General features: G+C 41.3%; 1 protein-coding gene across 1 annotated transcript in view; it reads left to right on the top strand.

The window, feature by feature from the left end:
• The window catches only part of KIAA1210 (KIAA1210 ortholog), a 34,195-nt gene that overhangs the window by 8,285 nt on the left and 2,782 nt on the right, over nt 1-23,128 (top strand). The window contains exons 3-11 of the mRNA XM_024128067.1: nt 4,408-4,534; nt 4,849-4,974; nt 8,493-8,648; nt 15,793-15,856; nt 16,048-16,152; nt 17,925-18,797; nt 19,008-20,683; nt 21,345-21,378; nt 21,790-21,953. Coding sequence (XP_023983835.1) covers nt 4,408-4,534; nt 4,849-4,974; nt 8,493-8,648; nt 15,793-15,856; nt 16,048-16,152; nt 17,925-18,797; nt 19,008-20,683; nt 21,345-21,378; nt 21,790-21,953 — 3,325 coding nt within the window. The remainder of the gene's footprint in view (nt 1-4,407; nt 4,535-4,848; nt 4,975-8,492; nt 8,649-15,792; nt 15,857-16,047; nt 16,153-17,924; nt 18,798-19,007; nt 20,684-21,344; nt 21,379-21,789; nt 21,954-23,128) is intronic.

Here is a 23,128-nt window from a genome sequence, read left to right as displayed (position 1 = left end):
ACTGTCCTCGGAGTGTGTCACAATCAAATATCCCATGTGCTCATCCCTCAGCCAGGCAGGCTCACGATGACAAGGTGGGTGCTTGCCCTACACTGCCTGAGCTGCTACTCTCGTTACCATTTACAGATTCTTTTTAAAAATGCCAACCTACATGTATAATTTGGTAATAAAGATAATAAATGGAAAAAAAGTATTTGAAGCATTAAAAATTACTTTAATTTAAAAACATTTTCATCCCTCCCTAAAAGAACCCCTGTACCCATTAGCAGTCAACCTCCATTCCTGCCTAACCCCAGTCCAATCATAGGTGGCCACTTATCTACTTTCTGCCTCTATAAATTTGCTTATTCTGGATATTTCATATATATGGAATCATACAATATGTGGTCTTTTGTGACTGGCTTGATTCCCTTAGCGTGTCTTCAAGAGTCATCCATGTTGTAACAGGTATCAGTACTTTATTCGTTTAAAAATTGAATTGTATCCCACTGCATGGATATATTACACTTTCTGCACTCATCAATTGACAGATATTGGGTTATTTCCACCTTTTGGCCATTATGAAGCATGCTGCTGTGGAGATTTGTGTATAAGTTTTTGGATAGATATATTTTTATTTCTCTTGGGTATATACCTAGGAGTGAGGTTGCTGGGTCACATGGTAATTTAATGTTTAATTTTTCAAGGAACCACCAGACTGTTTTCCAAAGTGCCTGAATTCTTTTACATTCCCACCAGAAGTGTATGGGGTTTCCAATTTCTCTACAACCTTGCCAATACTTGTTATCTTAGTTTTGTTTCTAGCCATTCTAGTGGGTATCAAGTGGCATTTCATTATAGTTTGAATTTGTATTTCCCTGCTGACTAATGATGTTGAGCATCTTTTCATGGGTTTGTTAGCTATTTGTATGCCTTCTTTGGAGGAATGTTTATTGAGATCCTTTGTCCATTTTTAATTAGGTTATCTATATTTTTATTTTTTATTTTTTGAATGAAAGATTCTTTAAATTCTATCGTGCTTTACAATTTTCAAAAGTTTCACACACATGATTTCATATAATCCCATAGTAACCCTTTTGCCCCCTTTTACCCCTATATTGCCCTTCCACCTTCCCTCTTCTCACTGGCAACCACTAGCTTGTTCTCTATATCTGTGAGTCTCCATCTTTTTTGTTTTATTCACTAGTTTGTTGTAGTTTTTAGATTCCACATATAAGTGCTATCATACAGTACTTGTCTTTTTCTGTCTGACTCATTCACTTAGCATAATGTCCTCCAAGTCCATTCATGTTGCTGCAAATGGCAAAATTTCATTCTTTTTTATTTTTATTATTGAATTGTAAGAGTTTCTTATATATTCTAGATACAAGTCCCTTATCAGGTATACAGTTTTCCTCCCATTACGTAGGTTGTCTTTTGAAGTACAAAAGGTTGTAATTTTGATGAAATCTATTTATCTGTTTTTTTTCCTTTTGTTGCTTAAGTTTTTGGTGTCATGTCTAAGAATCCATTGCCAAATCCAGGTCATGAAGATATACGCCTATGATTTCTTCTAAGAGTTCTGGCTCTTATATTTCAGTCTTTGACTCATTTGGAGTTAATTTTTATATATGGTATGAAATAAGGGTCTAACTTCATTCTCTTGCATGTGGCTATCCAGTTGTCCCAGCACCATTTATTAAAAAAACTATTCTTTCCCAATTGAATGGTCTTGGCACCCTTCTTGCAAGTCAGTTAACCATAGATTAATGGGTTCATTTCTGGACTCTCCATTCTATTTCATTGATCTATATGTCTATCATGCCAGTACTACACTGTCTTGATTACTGTAGCTTTGTAGTAAGTTTAAAATTGGCAAGTGTGAGTCCTCCAACTTTATGCATCGTTTTCAAGATTGTTTTGGCTATTTGTGGTCCCTAGCACTTCGCTATGAATTTTAAGATCAGCTTGTCCATTACTGCAAAACAAAATTTAAGGCAGCTGAAATTTCTAAAGAGATTGCATTAAATCTGTAGATCAATTTGTGGAGTATTGCCGTCTTGACAAGATTGTCTTCCAATTTGTGAACATAGGTTGTCTTTCCATTTATTTAGGTCTTCTTTAATTTCTTTCACCAGTGTTTTATAGTTTTCAGAGTATAAGTTTTACACAGCTTTTGTTAAATTTATTCCTATTTTATTCTTTTTTATAAAAAATTTTAAATTGAAGTATAGTTGACATACAATATTATGTTAGTTTCAGGTGTGCAACATACTGAGTTGATCGAATACATTATGAAATGATCACCATGATAAGTTTAGTAGCCGTCGGTCACCACACAAAATTATTACAGTATTATTGACTATATTCCTTATGTTGTATAGTACATCCCCGTGACATTTATTTTATACCTGGGAGTTTGTATCTCTTAATCCCCTTCACCTATTTAGCCCAGCCCCCCACCTCCCCTCCTCTCCGGCAACCACCAGTTTGCTGTCTGTATCTATAAGTCTGTTTCTGTTTTGTCTTGTTTTTTGTTTTGTTTTTTAGATTCCACATATAAGTGAGATCATACGGTATTTGTCTTTCTCTGTCTGATTTATTTCACTTAGCATAATAATCTCTAGGTCCATCCATATTTTATTCTTTTTGGTGGTATTGTAAGTGGAAGTGTTTTCTAAATTTCACTTTTGGATTGTTCATTGCAAGTATGTAGAAATACAATCAATTTTTGTATATTGGTCTTGTATCCTGCAACCTTGCTGAACTCATTGATTAGTTCTAGTAGTTTTTAATGGGTTCCTTAGGAGTTTTATACACAAGATTATGTCATCCGTGATTAGAGATAATTTCACTTCTCCCTGTCCAGTATGGATGCTTTTTATTTCATTTTCTTACCTAATTTCCCTGCCTACAGCCCAGTACAATGCAGACTAGAAGTGGTGAGAGCAGACATCCTTGTCTTGTTCTTGATCCGAGGGAGAAAGCATCCAGTCTTTCATCATTATGATATTAGCTGTGTGTTTCTCACAGATGTTCTCCATCAAGGTTGAGTGTATTTTTCATGAAAAAGTGTTGGATTCTACAAATGCTTTCTCTGCATCTATTGAAGTGACCATGTATGTGGTTTCTTCTTTTTATTCTATTGATATTGTATATTACATTAATTGGTTTTCATATATTAAAGTAACCTTGCATTCCTTGCAAGTCCTACTTGGTCATAGTGTATAATTCTTTTTATATGTTGCTGGATTCAGACGGCTAGTATTTTATTGAAGATTTTTGCATCTATATTCATAAGATATATTGGTTTGTAGTTTTCTTTTCTTGTGATGTCTTTGGTTGAAAATTTTAAAAGGTGAATATATATTCCCACATCCCCAAAGGAGTGTTTTGTGCCTTTAGCTTTTCATTTGCTTCTAACTTTCCCCTGATTTGTCCTAACGTAATTCTTATCAACCTGGTTCCATTCCCAATCAGAAGGTGTTTCCATCTGGGTTTAGCAAGCTGGAGGTGGGTAGGGTGGGTGCATAAGATGACTTTGAAAATAAGACAAATATATTTCAGAACCCTTGTGTGAAAGAGGAAAAGACCTGGTGAATGAAAGTATCCAGCATCTGGGCACATATGTGATATTTTTTTTTTTTTTTTTTTTTTTTTTTGCGATACGCGGGCCTCTCACTTGTTGTGGCCTCTCCCTTTGCGGGGCACAGGCTCCGGAAGCGCAGGCTCAGCGGCCATGGCCCACGGGCCCAGCCGCTCCGCGGCACGCGGGATCCTCCCGGACCGGGGCACGAACCCGCGTCTCCTGCATCGGCAGGCGGACTCTCAACCACTGCGCCACCAGGGAAGCCCCATATGTGATATTTTTAATCAAAACAAAAATACTAGAGACAAATTGGGTGTGAAAGATCTTTTATAACTCTCATCTTAATAATAGCAAGATTCAGGGTCCTCCCTCCCCTTCCACAGTGCTGCCACTACTGAACTGTATACTTTCAATGGTGAATTGTATGGTAGGTACACTATATCTCAGTAAAAGTAAAGCTATTATATAAAAAAGATACGTGTTGATCATTAAAAAAAATCAGAATTATGCAGAAGTACATAGAGTATAAAATGAAAATACCCCTCCTGTCCCTAGTGCCATTCCTCAGAGGGAACCACCACTAACAATTTGGTGGATATCCTTCCAGACTTTTCTCTATGAACACAAACTACATATGTATGTAACATATGTATACGTATTAAATGGGACCATACTATTCTTTATTTTTTTCACTCTATATCTCACGGACAACTTTCTGTGTCAGCACATATGCTTCTGAGGTGTCTATGGTAGGCCATATTATAGACATATTGATACATGTGTCTTTGTTCCTTTGGTTCCCTTGGCTGCTTTCATAAGACTTTTTCCTTCCTGTCCAGGGCCAAGAGCAGCATGGGGAACAAAGCCCTGTCCCATGACAGCATCTTCATGTTGGATTCTGAGTCTAAAAGATCAGGAAGCAGAATATGCTCCTCTCCAGAGGTCCAGAGAGGCAGACTGCGTCAGGTAATAGTGAACTCGAGCATCAGTGCCTAATTGGACTACTCATCTTCCATTCCCGACTCCTCTCCTGTCAAAAAACAAGGAAGGAGGAATTTGGACCTGCTTCTCAGTTGATTCTACCCCACTGTTGTAAACATTGATGAGAGAACAAATAAATACATGATGTGCTTACCTAGTGCCGGGCACACAGTGTTGGCTGGTATCACCATATTCACTTCTGTTTACACACCCCAAGAATGCTTTAAGTATTATGACAGTGACATTCCACTGTTAATGTGCAGACATTCCAACCCCCATGTGTTTTCTTTCTTCCACAGAGATCTCATGATTTTAGAACTCTGACTAGAGTTTGGACTGATAGTATGCATGGAGCTGTGTTTGGAGCTATGCCGCAATATGTGCCCAGAAGTGGAGTCTGGGTTGCAGGCACCAAGATCACTGAGGTAATAGAGAATTATTCAAAGTCGGACAGATAGACCTACACTTGAATCCTTGCTCTGCTACTTATTGGCTCTGAGACTTTGGGCTGATTGCTTAACCTCTCTAAGCCTTCCTTTCCTCATCTACATTGGTTATAATATTAACATCTACCTCAAAGGGTTGCTCATGAGGATTGAATAAAGATTCAGAGAGATTAAAGAAATTGCTCAAGCTGACCCATGTAGTTAGTGGTAGACCTGGAACTCTGACCCAGATGTGTTGACCTCCAAACCCATAGTCTTTCCCTTACACCAGTCTCTAAGATGTTGAGCTTCTCTGGCCCTGCCTCCACAGGAAGGAGGGTACATCTTTAGTCTCTGTAAAATGCAACACATATGTAGAACGGTCTCTTACCTCCAGTTACCCCTACCCATTGCTCCGTCAGACTCTTCTCCACTAGAGAGCTGATTATTTTGCATTTGGCAAGAGGTAACTGGGGCTTATTTCTGACATGTCTGCTTAAGACCCCCTATCTCTCGCTCTGGTTTTCATACTGAGTGTGGAAGTTCTGCTGGGTACATTAGCCATGAAGGGTAGGGAAGCAAACACTGAGATGGTCACCAGTAGCGCTGATCTTATGGTTGTAAAGCAGCCCCTAGGTCAGCAGACTGTTGGCCTCTCACACGACAGCAGGAAAAGTCACTTCCATGAACTTTCCAGTCTTCAGTTTTAAACATCAACACCAGCTTTCACTTGTCCCCACAGCTATACTCCCTTGGCATCCAGTGGCAAAAATCCAGGTACACATGACCAAATGCCACGGGGTTATTTCTCATATTCAGAAAGGGGAACACTGTTTCCTGGACTCCTCCCTCTCTCCCTTCTCTCAGTCCCAGAAACAAAGAGACTCTTATAGAAGAGATAGTCCATTAAAATAAAAAAGATAAGAAAAAGTTTCTAGGGGCATTTCTTCCCACAATGAAGGGGGCAGGGAAAACCACAGTAGCCCAAAGACAAGTTTTCTTAAGTGTCTCATTTGGGCCCACCCCTCATACTTTTGGTTTGCTCCCTTAGTCCCTCCCCTGGGAAACAGGGCTGAAGATGGAGTAGGGTGTTAACAGAAGCTGAGTCATCAACAACCAGATTGATGTTTGCGTGGGAAACTTCCCTTAAGTGCCAAGGTGACATTCCTAAATGACAGGGTGGTTGATAGCATTAAGTCAAGGGTCCTGACATGCAGTGTTGCATAGAAGCTCGGGTAAATACGGACTTGGCCAACGGTTGGGTCCCTTGAAGGAGCAGGATTCTTAATGGATTAAGTGACATTCAGAGCAACTGGGAGATTGCAGGAGAGGAAATCCAGGCATACAGTTTTGTTAGAAATACCAAGACCGAGCCAATTTTTTGTTTCGATCTGATAAATGCACGCATCTCCCACCCCCCCGAGAGGGGGTGTCAGCGCCCATCGACATGTATGAGCTCTAGAATTACCACAGCTATCTAATTAGGAGAGGAGTGAACGGCCAAAGGAGCCATCAGTGATTTCATGAGCCATTCGGAGTTTCACCGCCCCAGCTGTGCATACTTAGACCCGCATGGATTCATCTCTGACAAGCATATGCTACTGGCAGATTTTCACCTGATGTCCTATCTGAAGTGTTAGGAATGTGGGTGCCTAGATTACTCTTCAAGATGTTTCATATTCCTTTTATTTGAGGACAAATTGACAAGAAGAGGTAATAGCAGATTATTAGCATCTTCTTATTGTTGAATCAAACTGAATTCGGTAATTTAAGAAACTGAGACTACAAAGCAGCTTTTCTTATTGCTCACAGACCCAACTCTCCCTCTGCAGCCCTTCTTAAGGAAGCAGGCACACCACCTCTTCTGGCTGTTGCCTTTAAACTTCCTGAACTTGAGTATGGGACATCCCCTTCCTGGCCCTTGTGGTTGGGAGACAGGAGTGCAGATTGGTTAGGAACGTAGGCTTAAAGACAAGCAGACCTTTTCAGATGCTTGCTCTGCCACTGTGAGAGTTAGGGCCAGTCATGTAATTTCTCAGACCTGGTTTTCCCCATCGGTAATATGGAGACCACAAGAGCAAATGCTTTCAAAGAACTGTAAGGTTCGAATGAAATACATCTATGGAGAGCACTCCCTGCCTGGCAGGGAGAAAAATCTCAAATCAATAACCTAACTCTCCAGATTAAGGAACTAGAAAGAGTAAAGCAAGCTAAACCCAAAGCTAGCAAGGGGAAGGGAATCATAAAGATTAAAGCAGAGTAAAGCCTTCAGTAAAAGTTAGCTGCCATTAGTATAGTGATTATTATCACGGTTGGGCTTGGGGATGGTAGTAATAAGAGGGCACCTTAGACATTGGCTGGGAGTGCCCCACAGGCAGAAACTCATGGTGGCCCCTTTTCCTTGGCTTTGAGAGTTTGGCGGCCGTCTGTCCTGAGCAGGAGTAGAGCCTATGACAGAAGCAAGCGTGTCAGCTCCATGGCAACAAGGATTTTGTTCTGTTTATTGCTGTAGGCCCACTGCCTAAAATGGGCATGGTACACTGTACATGCTTAGCCAGTATTTGTTAAAGATAAAATCAGGTATTCGCGGGGCTTCCCTGGTGGCGCGGCGGTTGAGAGTCCGCCCGCCGATGCAGGGGCCGCGGGTTCGCGCCCCGGTCCGGGAAGACCCCACGTGCCGCGGAGCGGCTGGGCCCGTGAGCCACGGCCGCCGAGCCTGCGCGTCCGGAGCCTGTGCTCCGCGACGGGAGAGGCCACGACAGTGAGAGGCCCGCGTACCGCACACACACAAAAAAAAAAAAAAAAAAAAAAAAAAAATCAGGTATTCTGATCCACATCAAGAGGGCCCCGGCAGGGACCAGTGCCTCAAATTCAAGTGTACCGTGAGCTTCAAACTGGAATCAACTAAATCAGTCTGCTGAAGCTCAAGGTAAACCCAAATGATCAATTTTATCCACTTCAGAAAACTAGTAAACCAGTTCTAACCAGGACTGGTTCTGTAGATTTTCTAAAAATCCCAGAAAATCAATCTTGATGGGCTTAAGATAAGCAACCAACACGGTCAAGATTTAATCCAGACAATTCCTGGACTGATAGAATGATAGAAATCAGGATTGGAGTTTGGATGCCAAGCCCAGATCATAACTCAAAGACTCACCTTCACAAGATCTGGACTTCCAAAGACAGCGCCAAGATCAAAACAAAGGTCAGACTCAAACAAGATTTATAGTTGGCAGCAGTAGGAGGTAACACCAGGATTCTGGTTCTGATCAAACAAGCAATTATGAAGTTTCTGTCTTTGGGGACTGGCAAAACTGTGCAGCAACCCAGAGAGTGAACCAAGGCTGTTCGTCTTTGGTTTGAGTACGTACTGGAAGGGAAGACAAGGGGGTAGGAGATTCTTTCGTTGGCTCATTGCTTTCACTTTGGGTTCTTAGCTCTTCGATCATTAAGCAACAAGTAATTTGGAGGAAGGCACACAGGTTTTAACTTTTTCCTTCTATCCTCCTCTTTGACAGATCCCACCATGGCACCCGCGCCAACCCAGCATCAGCCCACCTCTTATTCGCTCTGACACAGTCTCTAAGGATTTTGAAGAAATCTCTGTTGATGATGAGTTACCGAAGAGCCCACGAAAGAAGGGTTCATCACACATGACCTTGACATTGAAGAAGGCAAGTGTTAGCTCCAGCCTAAGTCGCAGGTTGTGGGGGACGCTTTTATTCCTGCTGTAGCTCAATACTAGGGGGGTGTCTGGGGAAGGAGCTGCCATTCTTGCTTTTGATTTGCCTGGTGGTTTACATGTTCTGTCCAATTCTACAAACCAAATGATCAGCGCTGTAATTTATAAGCAATGGAAGACCGTACTCCTGAAAAAAAAGTTTGCGGATGCTTTCAGTTATTTCACGAAGAAAACAATAGAGATTTTTATGGAAGTAAAGCCTCTACAGATTCAAATGCCAAAATCTCAAAGGTTAGGGCATGTAGTGTTGTTTGATAGACACATATTTGTATGAAAGGTCATTTGACACGAGAGGGCAGGTATGTGTATTTCATATGTCTAGCTTTGCCAACCAAAAAATACCCATCAACAATTGGAAAATCAGCAGATTGTGCTCATATCAACACTTCCGTTCTCATACTATTGTGTGGTTCATTTGATTGGTTGTTTTTGAACTTGAGAGGGCTTTTAGAGTGAAGTAGAGTTTAGAACGATTAACCTCGGGGACTAAAAAGCATACAGAAAGGTAATTTATGATGAAGATAATTGGCCAGTCAGCGCAAAACTCTGTTTTGATGTTCAAAGATTCTATGGAGGGAAGCAGCCTTCAGTTAGATATGGCAACAAAAAACCAACTTGGTTAGGACCAAAGTTAAAGCACAGGCTTTAACATTCCTTGTTGCCATGGAGCTGACACACTCGCTTCTGTCATAGGCTCTGCTCCTGCTCAGGACAGACGGCCGCCAAACTCTCAAAGCCAAATTAGGATGCTCACTGATTGATGAATTTCGGTTACAACGATAGCACTAAGTCAGACAAATTGGAGCAGTCTGAATTGGTGGAAGGATTGAATTAGATAACATTTTTTATCATGGTGAACATAAAATTCATCATGTTTAAGTGTACAATTCAGTGGCATTAAGTACATTCACAATGTTGTGCGACCATCACCGCTCTCCAGTTCCAGAATAGCTTTGGTTCCTGCATAAGGAAGCCCCAGGACCGCTAAGCAGTCACTCTTCATTCCTCCTCCCTCTCAGCCCCTGGTGACTACTAATCTGCTTTCTGTCTCTGGATTTGCCTATTCTGGATACTTCATGTAAATGTAATCATACAATACATGGCCTTTTGTGTCTGGCTTCTTTCACTTAGCATAATGTTTTTGAGGTTCATCCGTGTCGTAGCACAGATCAGTACTTCAGTCATTTTTATGGCTGAATAATACTCCATTGTATGGCTGTCCCATGTTTAGTTTAGCTGTTCATCCATTGATGAACATTTGGGTCCTATCCACCATTGGCTATCGCTGCCGTGAACATTCATACACAAGTCTTTGTGTTTGAACACCTGTTTTTAATTCATTTAGGTATATACCTAGAAGTGGAACTGCTGGGTCATATGGTAATTCTATACTTAACTGTTTGAGGACCCACCAAATTGTTTTCCCCAGCAGCTACACCACTTTACATTCCCACCAACTATATATGAGGGTTCCAATACCTCTACATCCTGGCTAACACTTGTCATTTTCCTTTTTTTATATACAGTGTTTCTCGTGGGTGTGAAGTATCTCACTGCGGTTTTGATTTGCATTTCCCTAGTGACTAATGACGTGAAGCATCATTTCGTGTGCTTATTGGCCATTTGTATTACCTTCTTAGGAGAAATGTCTATTCAAGTCCTTTGCCCGTTTTTAAATTGGGTTGTTTGTTTCTTCGTTGTTGAGTTGTAAAAGTTTTTTTTAATATATTCTGGATACTGCACCCTTATCAGATATACGATTTGCAAAAAATTTCTCCCATTCTGTGAGTTGTTTTTTAACTTTATCAAGAGAACAAAATTGGACAAAATTTTAAAATTTTTGTTGAAGTCCAATTTATTGATTTTTTTTCTTTTGGTACTTGTGCTTTTGGTGTCCTATTTAAGAAACCATTGCCAAATCTAAGATCATGAAGATTTACCCCTATGTTTTCTTCTAAGAGTTTTAGCTCTTATATTTAGACCTTTGATCCAGTTTGAGTTTATTTTTACATATTGTGTGAGATAAGGGTCTAACTTCATTCTTTCGCATGTGGCTATCCAGTTGTCCCAGCACCATTTGTTGAAAAGACTATTCTTTCCTCCATTGAATGGTCTTGTCACCCTTCTGCAAATCTCTTAACCGTAGATGAATGGGTTTATTTCTGGACGCTCAATTCTATTCCATTGATCTATATGTCTATGCTTATGCCAGTACCACACTGTCCTGATTACTGTAGCTTTGTAGTAAGGTTTGAAATCAAGAAGTGTGAGTCCTCCAATTCTATTCTTCCTTTTCAAGATCGTTTAGGCTATTCGAGATCCCTTGAAATTCTGTATGAATTTTACAATCAGTTTTTCCATATCTTCAAAAAGACACACTGGGATTTTGATAAGGATGGCACTGAATTTGTAGATCACTTTGGGGAGTATCACCATCTTAACATTAGGTTTTCCAGTCCATGAATATGAGATGTCTTTTCATTTTTTTAGTTCTTTAATTTCTTTCAGCAATATTTTGTAGTTTACAGTGTGCAAGTCTTGAACCCCTTGGTTAAATTTATTTCCAATTCGTTCATTCTTTTTGATGCTATTGTAAATGGAAGTGTTTTCTTAATTACCTTTTTGGGGTTGTTCATTCTGAGTGTATAGAGATACAACTAGATTTTGTATCTTTCAACTATGATTGATTCATTTATTAGCTCTAACAGATTTATGGGGATTTTTCAGAATTTTCTTTTTTTAAATTTGTTAACCTTTTAATTTCTTTTCTTTATAGTATGTCATTTATATTGACTTCTCTATACAAATTTACTTGGTATTTTCTTCTGCTTCCATGAGTATGCAAAATCTATCTGGGAATTTTTTCCCCAGACATTGTAATTTTCATATGTTCTGGGAATTTCTATTTGGCTCCTTTTAAAAATAGTTTCCATTTCTCTTTGAAATTCCATATGTGATCATTCATTATAAGTATAATGACTATATCTATATACAGAATTTTCTGTACATAAGATTATGTCATTTGTAAAGAGGGATAGTTTTACTTCTTCCTTTCCAATTTGTAGGCATTTTCTTTTCCTTGCCTAATTGCTCTGTTTAGAACTTCCAGTAGACTGCTGAATAAAAGTGGCAAAAGCAGACATCTTTGTCTTGTTCCTCATCTCAGGGGAAAAGCTTTCACCATTAAGCCTTTCACCATTAAGTATGATGTTAGCTATGGGTTTTTCATATATGCTTTTTATCCCTAGTTTGTTAGGTGCTTTTAGCATAAAGGGTATTGGATTTTGTAAAAGGCTTTTTTTACATCAATTGTGATGATCATATTATTTTTTCTTTCTTTCTATTAATATGGTACATTACCTTTGATTTTCATAATATATTACATAATTATTTTCATATGTTGAACCTCCTTGCAATTCTGGGATAAATCCCAGTTGCTCATAAAGTATAATTGCTGTTGGATTTGGTTTGCTAGTATTTTGCACATGTATTCATGAGGGATGTAGGTCTATAGCATTCTTTTCTTGTGATGCCTTTATCTGGCTTTGGAATCATGGTAATGTTTGCCTCATAGAATCAGGAAGCGTTCCCTCATATTTTTTTGAAACATTTGCGAAGGATTGGCATTATCCTTTAAAAGTTTGGTAGAATTCACCAGTAAAGCCATCTGGTACTGTTTTTTTCTTCGTTGGGAGGTTTTGATTACTGATTCAATCTCTTTACTTGTTATAGGTATATTCAGATTTTCGACTTCTTTTTGATTCAGTTCTGGTAATTTGGATGTGTCTAGGAATTTATCCATTTCATCTAGGCTATCTATACAGTTATTCATAGTACTGTCTTATAATACTTTTTATTTCTATAAGGTCAGTAGTAATTGTTCCCTTTCATTCTTATTTTAGTAATTTGTATCTTATCTCTTTTTTTCTTAATCAATCTAGCTAAAGATTTGTCAATTTTGTTTTACTTTTCAAGGAACCAACTTTTGGTTTCATTGATTTTCCGTATTGTTTTTCTGTTTCCTATTTCATTACCTCTGCTTTCATCTTTGTTATTTCCTTCCTTTTGCTAGCTTTGGGTTTAGTTTTATCTTTCTAGTTCCTTAAGGTGGAGAGTTAGGCTATTGACTTGAGATCTTTCTTCTTTTTTAACAAGCATATACAGCTATAAATTTCTAAGGACTGCTTTTGCTGTATCACATAAGTTTTGTTATGTTGTGTTTTAGTATTAATTCATGTCAAAGTATTTTCTAACTTTCCTTTTGATTTCTTCCTTGACCCATTTGTTGCTTAAGGGTGTGTTGTTTAATTTCCGCCTATTTGTGAATTTTCCAGTCTTCCTTCTGTTACTGATTTCTAGTTTCGTTCTGTTGTGGTCAGAGAAGATACTTTGCATGATTTCAATCTTTTAACATTTATTAAGATTTATTTTGTGGCCTAGCATATGGTCTACACAGGAGAATGTTCCATGTGTATTTCAGAAGAATATGTATTATGCTCTCGTTGAATGGAATGTTCTGTATATATCTGTTAGGCTTACTTGGTTTATAGTATTGTTTCAAGTCCTCTATTTCCTTATTGCTCTTCTGTCTAACTATTTATTCATTATTGAAAGTGGGATACTGAAGTCTCTATTATTGTATAACTGTCCATTTCTCCCTTCAATTCTGTCAGTTTCTGCTTCATGTATTTAGGAGTGGGTCAGTTGTTTGGTGTGTATACATTTATGATTGTTCTATCTTCCTGATGGAGTGACCCTTTTATCAATGTAAAATGTCCATCTTTGTCTCCTATAACAATTTTGACCTGAAGTCTGTTCTGTTTGATGTTAGTATAGCCACCCGACCTCTCTTTTGGCTACCATTTGCTTGGAAACCCTTTAATCATCCTTTCACTTTCAACTTATTTGTGTCTTTGGATCTAAAGTGAGTCTCTTGTAGATAGCATATAAATGGATCATGTTTTTAAAATTCATCTGGCCAATTTCTGCCTTTTAATTGGAGAGTTTAATTCATTTACATTCATAGCAATTACTGATAAGGAAGGACTTCTTCTGTTTTGCTCTTTTTTCCCTATATATCTTACATCTTTTTTGTACCTCAGTTCTTCCATTACTACCTTATTTGGGATTTAATTATTTTTTTTTTCAGTGTACTGTTTTCATTCCCTTCTCTTTTCCTTCTCTATATGTTTTAAAATTATTTTCTTGGTGGTTACCTTGGGGATTGCAATTAAGAAAATTAATATTTTAAGACATGTAGTTTTCTCTTTCTATTAATTTGAGTAAGCTAACTATGTATCTTATAGGTTAATGAATAGAGTTAAATTATTTATAGTCAATATTTCCTAACATCAATCTAAACATTTGTCCTGCTTTAATGTAATAAACTCTCTATTAGTAAATTCAAGAACTGAGTCAGGTTGTTATAGGTTAAATCTTGGGCTCGCAGGCAGAAAGTCTAATCTTTGGTGGTGCAGTTAAACCCTTACCATCCCCAGGCATGAGAGTTTCTCAGCTATTTCTGCCATCCTCCCTGGTTTATTAATTCACTAGGGTGACTACAAGGGGGGCAGGTGGCAGCAACAGTAGCAATAGCAGCAGCAGGGCCACACTGTATCCAGTGTAATAGGTCATGTTCATTATTCATCCAAATCATCAAGAAAAGTTGGACTATATTCCCTGATCCCTATTTAGGAAGGTAGGGAAGTAATGCCTTTGGAAAAGATTTTTAATAAAAGCTGTTAAAAGATGTTGGTATTTTAAAGGATGTGTCAGTTAGCTGGAAGATTCACTTTGGTGAATCTTTAGTCTCAGTGACTCTGGGCCATAGGTAAAGGGCTGTAAATCTGAGCTGGAAAAGATGAAAAGATTTCATAGTTACAAGCATTTTACAGGGAAGGACAGTAAAGCACAAATAGATGCCCAGGTCAAACACTCTGGTTGTGGCAGAGCTAGGACCCGAACCCAGTCTTTTGACTTCCAGCCCAGTATCCTCTTCACCCCATCATGTTGCCCCTAGCTTAAACATTACAGTTTAGCTTTAGAAGGAAAACGAAGTATAAGTTGAAAGAACAGTTGGTAGGGTAGCCAGCCTAGGAGGGCGTTCTGGTGGCCCTGAGAGAATCTCCTTGGTTTGGTGTCAAGCAGAGGCTGATCAATTACTATGCACTAAATCCTGTATATGCACGATCACCTGGAAACCTCACCACAAACCTGGAAGACAGGGAATGTTGGCTAAGGGAAACTTAGTGTGACTCTTCTTTCTGACTTTCTTCCTTCTGCATAGCCTAATTGAGGAAAGGCCTGGGTAGCGCTCTCTAACAAGGCCAGGACATATACTTCTTCCTTGTGACTCTCTCCCTGACACATGGATGAATACAAAAGAGTCCAGGAACATTTATGACACAGAGGCTGCTGCCACTGGCTCCCTGCTTTGGAATCTCTTAGGTCTGCAAGTCCCACAGGAGGTTTCCCCTTCTCCTTAATTTATAGATGCGGGCAGAGATTTAGAGAATAATTTGCCCAAGATCACACAGAGAGTACATGATGGAGCAAAGGTCTGAATCCAGGTCTATCTGACCTCATTCACTCAAAAGTAAATAATTCTGAGCTGTGTCTGTTTACATAGGCACTTCGAGTAGGAACATAAAGAGTTGTATGTTTGCCTTTAGATGCATATCACAAAGGCTTACACAAAGCTAATTACAGACACTGTTCAGTGCAGTGCAACGCTGACATTTCCAAAGCTGCACTGTCATTATCTGAAAACCTTGATTATACTAAACCAATTTCACCCCCGTTCAGTGTGAGGGATGACCCCTTCATCTTTTTCTCTCTTCCTTCCTAACCAAACCCCAATCCTTCTTCTTCTTTTGAGCTAGAAAGATATAATTCATGCTTTCACTAAATTCCCTGAAAAGAAGCCAAACAGGACTTGAATGTGGCTCCTAGGTCTGGTGAAGCAAATTTAAGAATTCCAGTGTTGCCAAGAGTATGATTGCTGTCAGGCCCGGCAACCCCATTTTCAGATTTATGGCCTTGCGGTGTGGGTCAGTGGTTTCTGGGGTGTTTTCTAGAGTTCCCTGCAGCATATCACTCAGAGATCAGAAACTTCAAATCTAGGTGAACCACTTCCAATAGATAAAATGATCACCAGGTTATGGACGCCATTGGAAATCATTTCCATTGTGAATTGTATTATTATGCTCCCAACAGAGCCATTTGGATAGCAAGGACTTTTTTCCTGATGCTTTTTTCTTCGGCAACCATGCAGGGGTGGGTTCAGAGCACTTAAGTCCGATTCAAGCTCTTTCTTTCCCTCTTTTAGGCAAAACCAAAGCAGGGGAAGCCAAGCCTTCCACTGGCTTCTGAAGAAGAGGAAAGCACAACCAAACCGAAAGAAGCTGACCAAAAGAAGCCGAAAAAAGACAGTACAGGTGGGCACATCTTCACCCTCACCCAGAAACATGTCCTCAAGCTTAATGGCGTGGTGCTGTGTGACAGGAACCCAGGCCTGCTGTTGTTGGTCCTCAGAGAGCTTTCAGTTTAAGATGTATACTAACGTGGTCCAAGTTCATCCATCTAAACTGCCCAATTAATACAGTTGCCACTTGTGTGAGATTTAGGTAAAGGGTCATACCTGGATTCCTATTGTACCTAAATGAATTTCCAACCAGAGAGGTGCTTTATGTTTGTTTGTAGGTTTGTTTAATTCTAAGTCTAATGTACATGCTGAGTTCCTCAGTGAGCCCAGATATCTGAGGGCAGCCGGTGATTTCCCCTTCAGCATTCTCCCTCAGCAACAGAACCAGACAATAATAACAGAACTGGTGAAAGAAAAACCCTGGTTTTTTAAAGTTGCTTTTCTCTTCCAGTAGAGAGAAAAGGTCTTGTGTTAACAGTGAGACCAGTTCCCATATCCATGGGCAAAGAGGGCTTGGGCAGCTGCAGACAGATGTCCTTGGCAGCCAACACCCATCAAATCCCTAAACAACAAATACCACTGGAGTGAAAATCTCTCTCTCTCTCTCTGTGTGTGTGTGTGTGTGTGTGTGTGTGTGTGTGTGTGTGTGGATGTGGATGTTAGCTGCAGCTGATGGCAATCTAATTTCAAGCAATACTTGATAAACCAAAATTCCTGTTCCACAAATTAAGTCAAACAGCTATTTCATATTTTTGCCACAAAGGATTTCACATGTGGGTTCAAAGGCAGGCTATCCCTAAATACGTTTTCCCATGAAAAGTAACAAAACCACAAAACTCTTCTGCATAACAACAACAAAACAGGAAAGAAATTAAATGAGTAATTTCTTTTGCTTTCTTTTTATCCTCTTTTCATATTTATTTTTAACAGCTGTCACTTTTACACACAGAGGATAAAACTCGTTCAGTGTCCATGAGGGCAGATACTTTGGTTTTCCGTGTCATGGGAGTGGTTTGGAGTACAGCACCCCATGCTCAGCACTATATGCTGGTTGTGAAACCACTAGATGGAGCTAGGGACCAGTGGATGATGAGGGAGGGGAGGCCCCCGACGGCCCTCCCACTTGGGGATTAAAATAAGTTCCTTAGTAAAAGTACTAGAGAGGAGAGGAGCAGTCTGTAGAACTGCTTTCTTGTGCTTGACCTGAAGCCTGTGGACCAATGCAATTGTTAAGGCTTTCCAAGAATGGCTTTGCATGTATATTACATCAGATTATTTTAATAAAGAGAGTTGAAAGCAGAAGAAAGGGGGGGGGCCATAATCCTACCTTCCAGATAACCCCTGTTGACACCTTTCTAAAAAATAAAGCAATACCTGCATATTATATAAAAATTACGTAGAATTAAGTAGAAAATATAAATACTAAGTAGGAAGTAAAATTTCCCTTCACCCTGCCCCAGTCAGTTTCCTAAAAGGTAATCGTTGTTACAAGTTCAAAAATTGCCTTTTGCTGTGTCTCACATCTAATGGTGGAACAGAGTATTGATATAATGGTGATGTGCCAACCTTGGAATCAGTTCATAAAACCGGATTTCACTTTGATTTCAAAATTTCCCACCACAGAAGGCTAATAGTGACTAAGTTGTTCTCTGTCTTCTGAACAGCTACTTCTCCATGCTAGGGAATTCAATAGCAAATAGGTACCCATTGGGCCAGGGAGGAGTATTCTTATTTTACAAAATCAAAAGTACACATCTTTCCTTTCCTTACTTCTATTCGGTACAGGTGCCTCAGGCTGGGAACAGAGAAACAAAACTGGGATTTATGAACAGAAGACAACAGATCAGGCTGCAAACAGAGATGCCGCTGAGAGTCAGGGCTACCCATTTCCAGCAACATACAGAAGACAATCTGGAAGAAGAGGCTCCAGTACTTCAGAAACAAGTGAGCATGGATCCAAAGGAAGAAGCTTGAAACCATCCAGTCAAGCACTCGGCCTAGGTAATGGGGCTGGGTCCCCACCTGCCGGTAAGACTGCCAGGGATTTCCTTTCCTGGCACCTGCCCTTGGAGAAGCAAGTCATGGAGCAGCCCCCAACGGCACAAACAGAAAGCGCTACTCCTCAGGAGCTGCTTTCAGATAAAGATGACATGGGGAGGGGAAATGCCGGTATAGATTTTGAAGCCAGAAAAGAATCAGCATCACAACCCATACCTGAAGACATGGAAGGGTCCAGGGTTAGTGGTCTGTCACCATCCCATGAAGATGGGGCTTCTGGAGCCAAGAAGACAGAAGCCAGAGCTGCTCTTTTACCCGTGGTGGGAAGCCCTTCTACACCCCAAGATATTTTCTCAGTGACACTGGAGGATCAGGTGTTTATGGAGCCTTCTCATAGCCAGTCAGAAGAGGAAGAAGCGTCCAGCTTTGATCTGAAAAGTGTCCAATTTAAAATGAAGTCAGCTCAAGATACCTACAAAGAAAAGTCTCCTGGAAACGTTCTCCAGGCCTTGACAGCAAGCATTTCAGATACCGCGGGAGCTTTGGTAGAGGGAGGTATTTCTGCCGAGAGGCTGCCTCCCAGAAGCCTTTCCCTGTCCTCGGGGAAGCTGAAAGCTGAAGCCGTTGCCTCAGATGCAGAGAGTACTTCAGAGGCAGGTGGTCATTCTGAGCAGCAGCTGTTCGCTCTTAGATATTTTTTCCAGCCCTCCAAGAAGCACAAAAATGAACAAGAAGTCTTCCCAGAATCAGAAAGCTCGGCTGCGGAAGTGAGTGGTCCTGATCAGCGGCAGGCTCCTAGGCATTCTTCCCGGGCCTTGGGGAAGCCAGAAGTGGAAGCCGTCTTCTCGTGTTCCGAGAGTGCTTCCAAAGAGGGCAGTGGCTTTGGGCAGCAGCGGGCTCCCAGGCACTCTCTCCAGCCTTTGAGGAAGTCCAAAGATGGCCAAGAAGTCTTTGCAGAATCCAGTTTTGTGCAGATGAGCAGTTCTGATGAGCGGGTGGTTTCCAGGTGGGCTTCCCAGGCTTTGGGGGAGCCTGAAGATGAAGTCGCCACAGGATCAAATAGTTATGTCGAGAAGGACAATAGTGCTGAGGATTGGAGCAGCTTTGAGGAAAATCTGCCTCCCAGACCCCCTTCCCAGGCCCTGGGGAGGCCCAAAGACCAAAAAGAAGTCTCCTGGGCTTCAAAGAACGTACCTGGAGTGTGGGGTGCTTCTGTGCAGAAGATGCCTCCCAGGCACCCTTTCCAGTCCTGGCTGGGCCCTACATCCGAGCGACAGGCCTCTGCGGGTCCAGAGAGCGCTGCTGTGGAGTCGGGCATCGCCATGGAGCCGCGGCCTCCCAGAGTGACTTCTCAGGCCCCGATGAGACCAGTCGTCAAACAACCAATGCCTGCAGGTCCAGAGAGTGTCGACGTTGAAGGGGGTGCTTCTACCAAGCTGCTGCCTTCCAAACCTTCGCGGTCCACCGTGAGACCCAAACTCCAGCAAATGTCAAGTTCTGAGGGTGCTGCTATTGAGGTGGGCATTTCTGAGAGGTCACTGCCTCCCAAATATCCTGCCCAGTCGGTTAAAGAGTTTAAAGTTGAGGAAATGTCCTCACGTCTAGAGAGCACGGCAGTTGAAGAAGGCATATCTAAGGACCTGGTGCTTCCCAGTCATCTTTTCCAGTTGTTCATGAAGTTTATGGTACAGCACGTCTTTTTAGAGAGCCCTTCTACTGAGGAGGGAGTCTATGTGGATCCTCTGTCTTCAAATCAACCTTCCAAATCTTTGTCGAGGCCTAAAGTCGAGCACCAAGTTTTCTCAGGCTACGAGGGTACCGATATTGAGGGAGGCATTTTTTGGAAGCAGCTGCCTACGAAAGGCCCTTTACCACGCTTGGGGAGGCCTGAAGGCCTGCAAGAAGTCTTCTCACGTTCAGAGAGCACTCCTGTAAAGTGGAGTAGTTCTAAAGAGCAGCTGCCTTGCAGACACCCTGGCCAAGCCGAAGATGAGGCTGGATTTCAGCCACAGACTTTCTCAACAGGCCCAGTGAGTGCACCTGTGGAGTGGAGAGGCTCGGGGGAGCAGCTGTCTCCCAGACACCCTTTTCAGGCCCCTGCAGCCCCTGAACACCAGCAACAGGTTTATGCAAGGCCCATGAGTTCTGCTGCTGAGGGAACCATGTTGGAGAGCGATCCTAGCTGCTGGTCCCTACCGAGAGACCCAGCCCCTCCAAACAAAACCAAGAAACACAGCCAAGGCTCTGAAGACCTCATTAAGAACACCCTGATTCCTGCTACCAAAACTGTGAAGTTCACCGATGCTCCTGTCTGGCAGACATCCACTGCTGAGGGCACTTACTCTAAGGAGGAAGTTCTTGAGAGTGGTGATCGAGATAACAGCCATTCAACTCCATCCACCAATCAGGCTGATGTTGAAAACGTTTTTGGAGTCCGCCTGAGAAAAACCTCTCCCTCACAGAAGTATAAGGGTGAGAAAAAAGATTTCACCAAGCTTCCTTCTGTTTCCCAAAGGGGTCCCCCTCTGGACATTTGTCCACATTCTGTAATGGGCACGTAACCATCTCCCCATCCCCCTTTCCCCATACACCTTACATGTAGATGGGAGTTTATGCTTTTCTCAAAATACCTTTACATGGATTATGCTCCCCTCAACACCATGTAGGTTTTAAAAGCCAGCTCAGTAATAGAGCACTATGTTCAGACCCTCAGCTTGAAATCTTAATTTATTGTAAATGTTTGTACTTCCACAGCTTCTTAACTCACCTGAAATGTCTAAGAATCCAGAGCTAGGTGATTTTTTGAGCATTTATCGCTCCCAAAGCCTTTGTACCTTCAGACGCATCATCACACAGTCTTGTACATGCCTATAACCGTATCCATTTAACCACACACTTGCATTAGAGACCACGAAGTAACAAATGCAATAAGATTTCCCTTGGAGTTAGAGAAATGACATCAGTGACCTAAGCGTCTGGCCTCCTAGGAATTTTCCCAGCCCACCTGGCAACCATCATCCTTCCCTGAAATGGGGATACGAAGAGGGATGGACAAGGGAGGCAAAGAGACCAGTAAGGGGATGGTTTGCAAACTTTGAAGTACAGCTTCTTATCTACTCAAGGAACTCCTGCCTTGCCAAGTTGTGGGGAGGGCACGAAAGAAGGGGGCCCTTCTCTATATGTTATCTTTTTACTTTTATCTGGCAGTTAACAAGGATCCCCATTTGGGACATTATCGTGGGTAGGTCCCAGCCAGTCTCAAGACCCTGCCTGCCTCACTTTATTTATTTATTTTTAAGATAAATTTATTTATTTTATTTATTTATTTTTGCCTGCGTTGCGGGGGGGGGGTCTTCGTCGCGGTGCGCGGGCTTCTCACTGCGGTGGCTTCTCTTGTTGTGGAGCACGGGCTCTAGACGCATGGGCTTCAGTAGCTGTGGCACGCGGGCTCAGCAGTTGTGGCTCGCGAGCTCTGGAGCACAGGCTCGGTAGTTGTGGCGCACGGGCTTAGCTGCTCCGCGGCAATGTGGGATCTTCCCAGACCAGGGCTCAAACCCGTGTCCCCTGCATTGGCAGGCAGATTCTCAACCACTGCGCCACCAGGGAAGCCCCTGCCTCACTTTAGTTCTAACTTCTTTCATTCCTTTCTCAGGAAAAGCTCCTGGTCGACAGTCAGATCATGCCACCTCAGAGCCAGCTTGGATAACCATGATAAAGCAGAGGCAGGGGAGTCTCCAGGCCAACATTCCTGTGGAAGAGCCAAAAACCAAGAATAGAGCTGGAGCCAAGGCTGAGACTAAGGAACCTAGATATGGGGTAGGACCTCGAGCAGCCCACAAAACACTCCCAAAGGGTGCTGGAGACAACCGATTAAGCTTACATTGGGAACTTTCCCAGACATGCAGCTCCCCAGCTCTTTGGATGTATTAATCAAGGCAAGGGCACTCTTTGGGGGAAAAGACTTGCTTTGTACTCATAGAAATGTGCTCCACTTTATGTTCTTAAAGGATTTGTGAAAAGTAATGAATATGAGAAGATTCTGTAAACCAAATCCTGTCCTAAATATTCTAGAGCAGGATTCCATGAAATTGGTTGAGAAATAAGTAGTTATTAAAAATCCCCAAAGGTCACCACTGGGGTGAGAGTTGAGTAACTATTCTTACAGATATTTTAGGCCTATAAACTATACATATTATTTTTCACTTATTTTATTTCTGGGCGCTTTTCCATATCAGTACATAATGATTTAACTTTATGTAAATAAAGGTAATGTTTGGTGTTTGGGTTTCCATATATTGATTTGGTTTGGTCTGGCACCTCCCTATAGGTTAAAAGAGAAGTTATGTGATGAACTAGGCTAATGGTACCACATGTGGATCAGGCATGCTGGGATGATGTCTTGCTTCCAATGTCCCATTTTCAATGTCTTTGGAAGTTTTAGAATGAGAACCCCTCTTGTCAAAACTACACAAAACTGACTCAAGAAAACTCAATGAAATTTACATATGGAGATGTCTAAGTTCCTATACTTTTAGGCGCTTACTGAATTTGTTGTGGGATCATGTGAAAATCTGTTTAACTCTTTGCTTTAAAGATCTTTTCGTTTCATTATTAGTATTTTTAAGGGAGCAGGATCATACAGGGGGCAAAGTGCACCTTGGTTAAAGCTTTGTCAGAGGGAAATACACTAGGGTATATAAACTAATTAATTTAGACCAGTTGTGGCGAGGTTAATTTGAAAAGCTTAAACTGTACAATTTTGAAAAGACCTATTGTTATATCGCTTTATAATGCAAGTAGCGCACGTCAGATGTAAATAGGCTTTTTAAAAAATTTTATTTATTTATTTTTTAACATCTTTATTGGAGTATAACTGTTTTACAATGGTGTGTTAGTTTCTGCTTTACAACAAAGTGAATCAGCTATACATATACATAGGTTCCCATATCTCTTCCCTCTTGCGTCTCCCTCCCTCCCACCCTCCCTATCCC

Source organism: Physeter macrocephalus, chromosome 21, assembly GCF_002837175.3.
Source record: "Physeter macrocephalus isolate SW-GA chromosome 21, ASM283717v5, whole genome shotgun sequence".
NCBI lineage: Eukaryota > Metazoa > Chordata > Mammalia > Artiodactyla > Physeteridae > Physeter > Physeter macrocephalus.
Note: the sequence above shows the minus strand (reverse complement) of the source record. Positions and strands in the feature narration are given on the sequence as shown.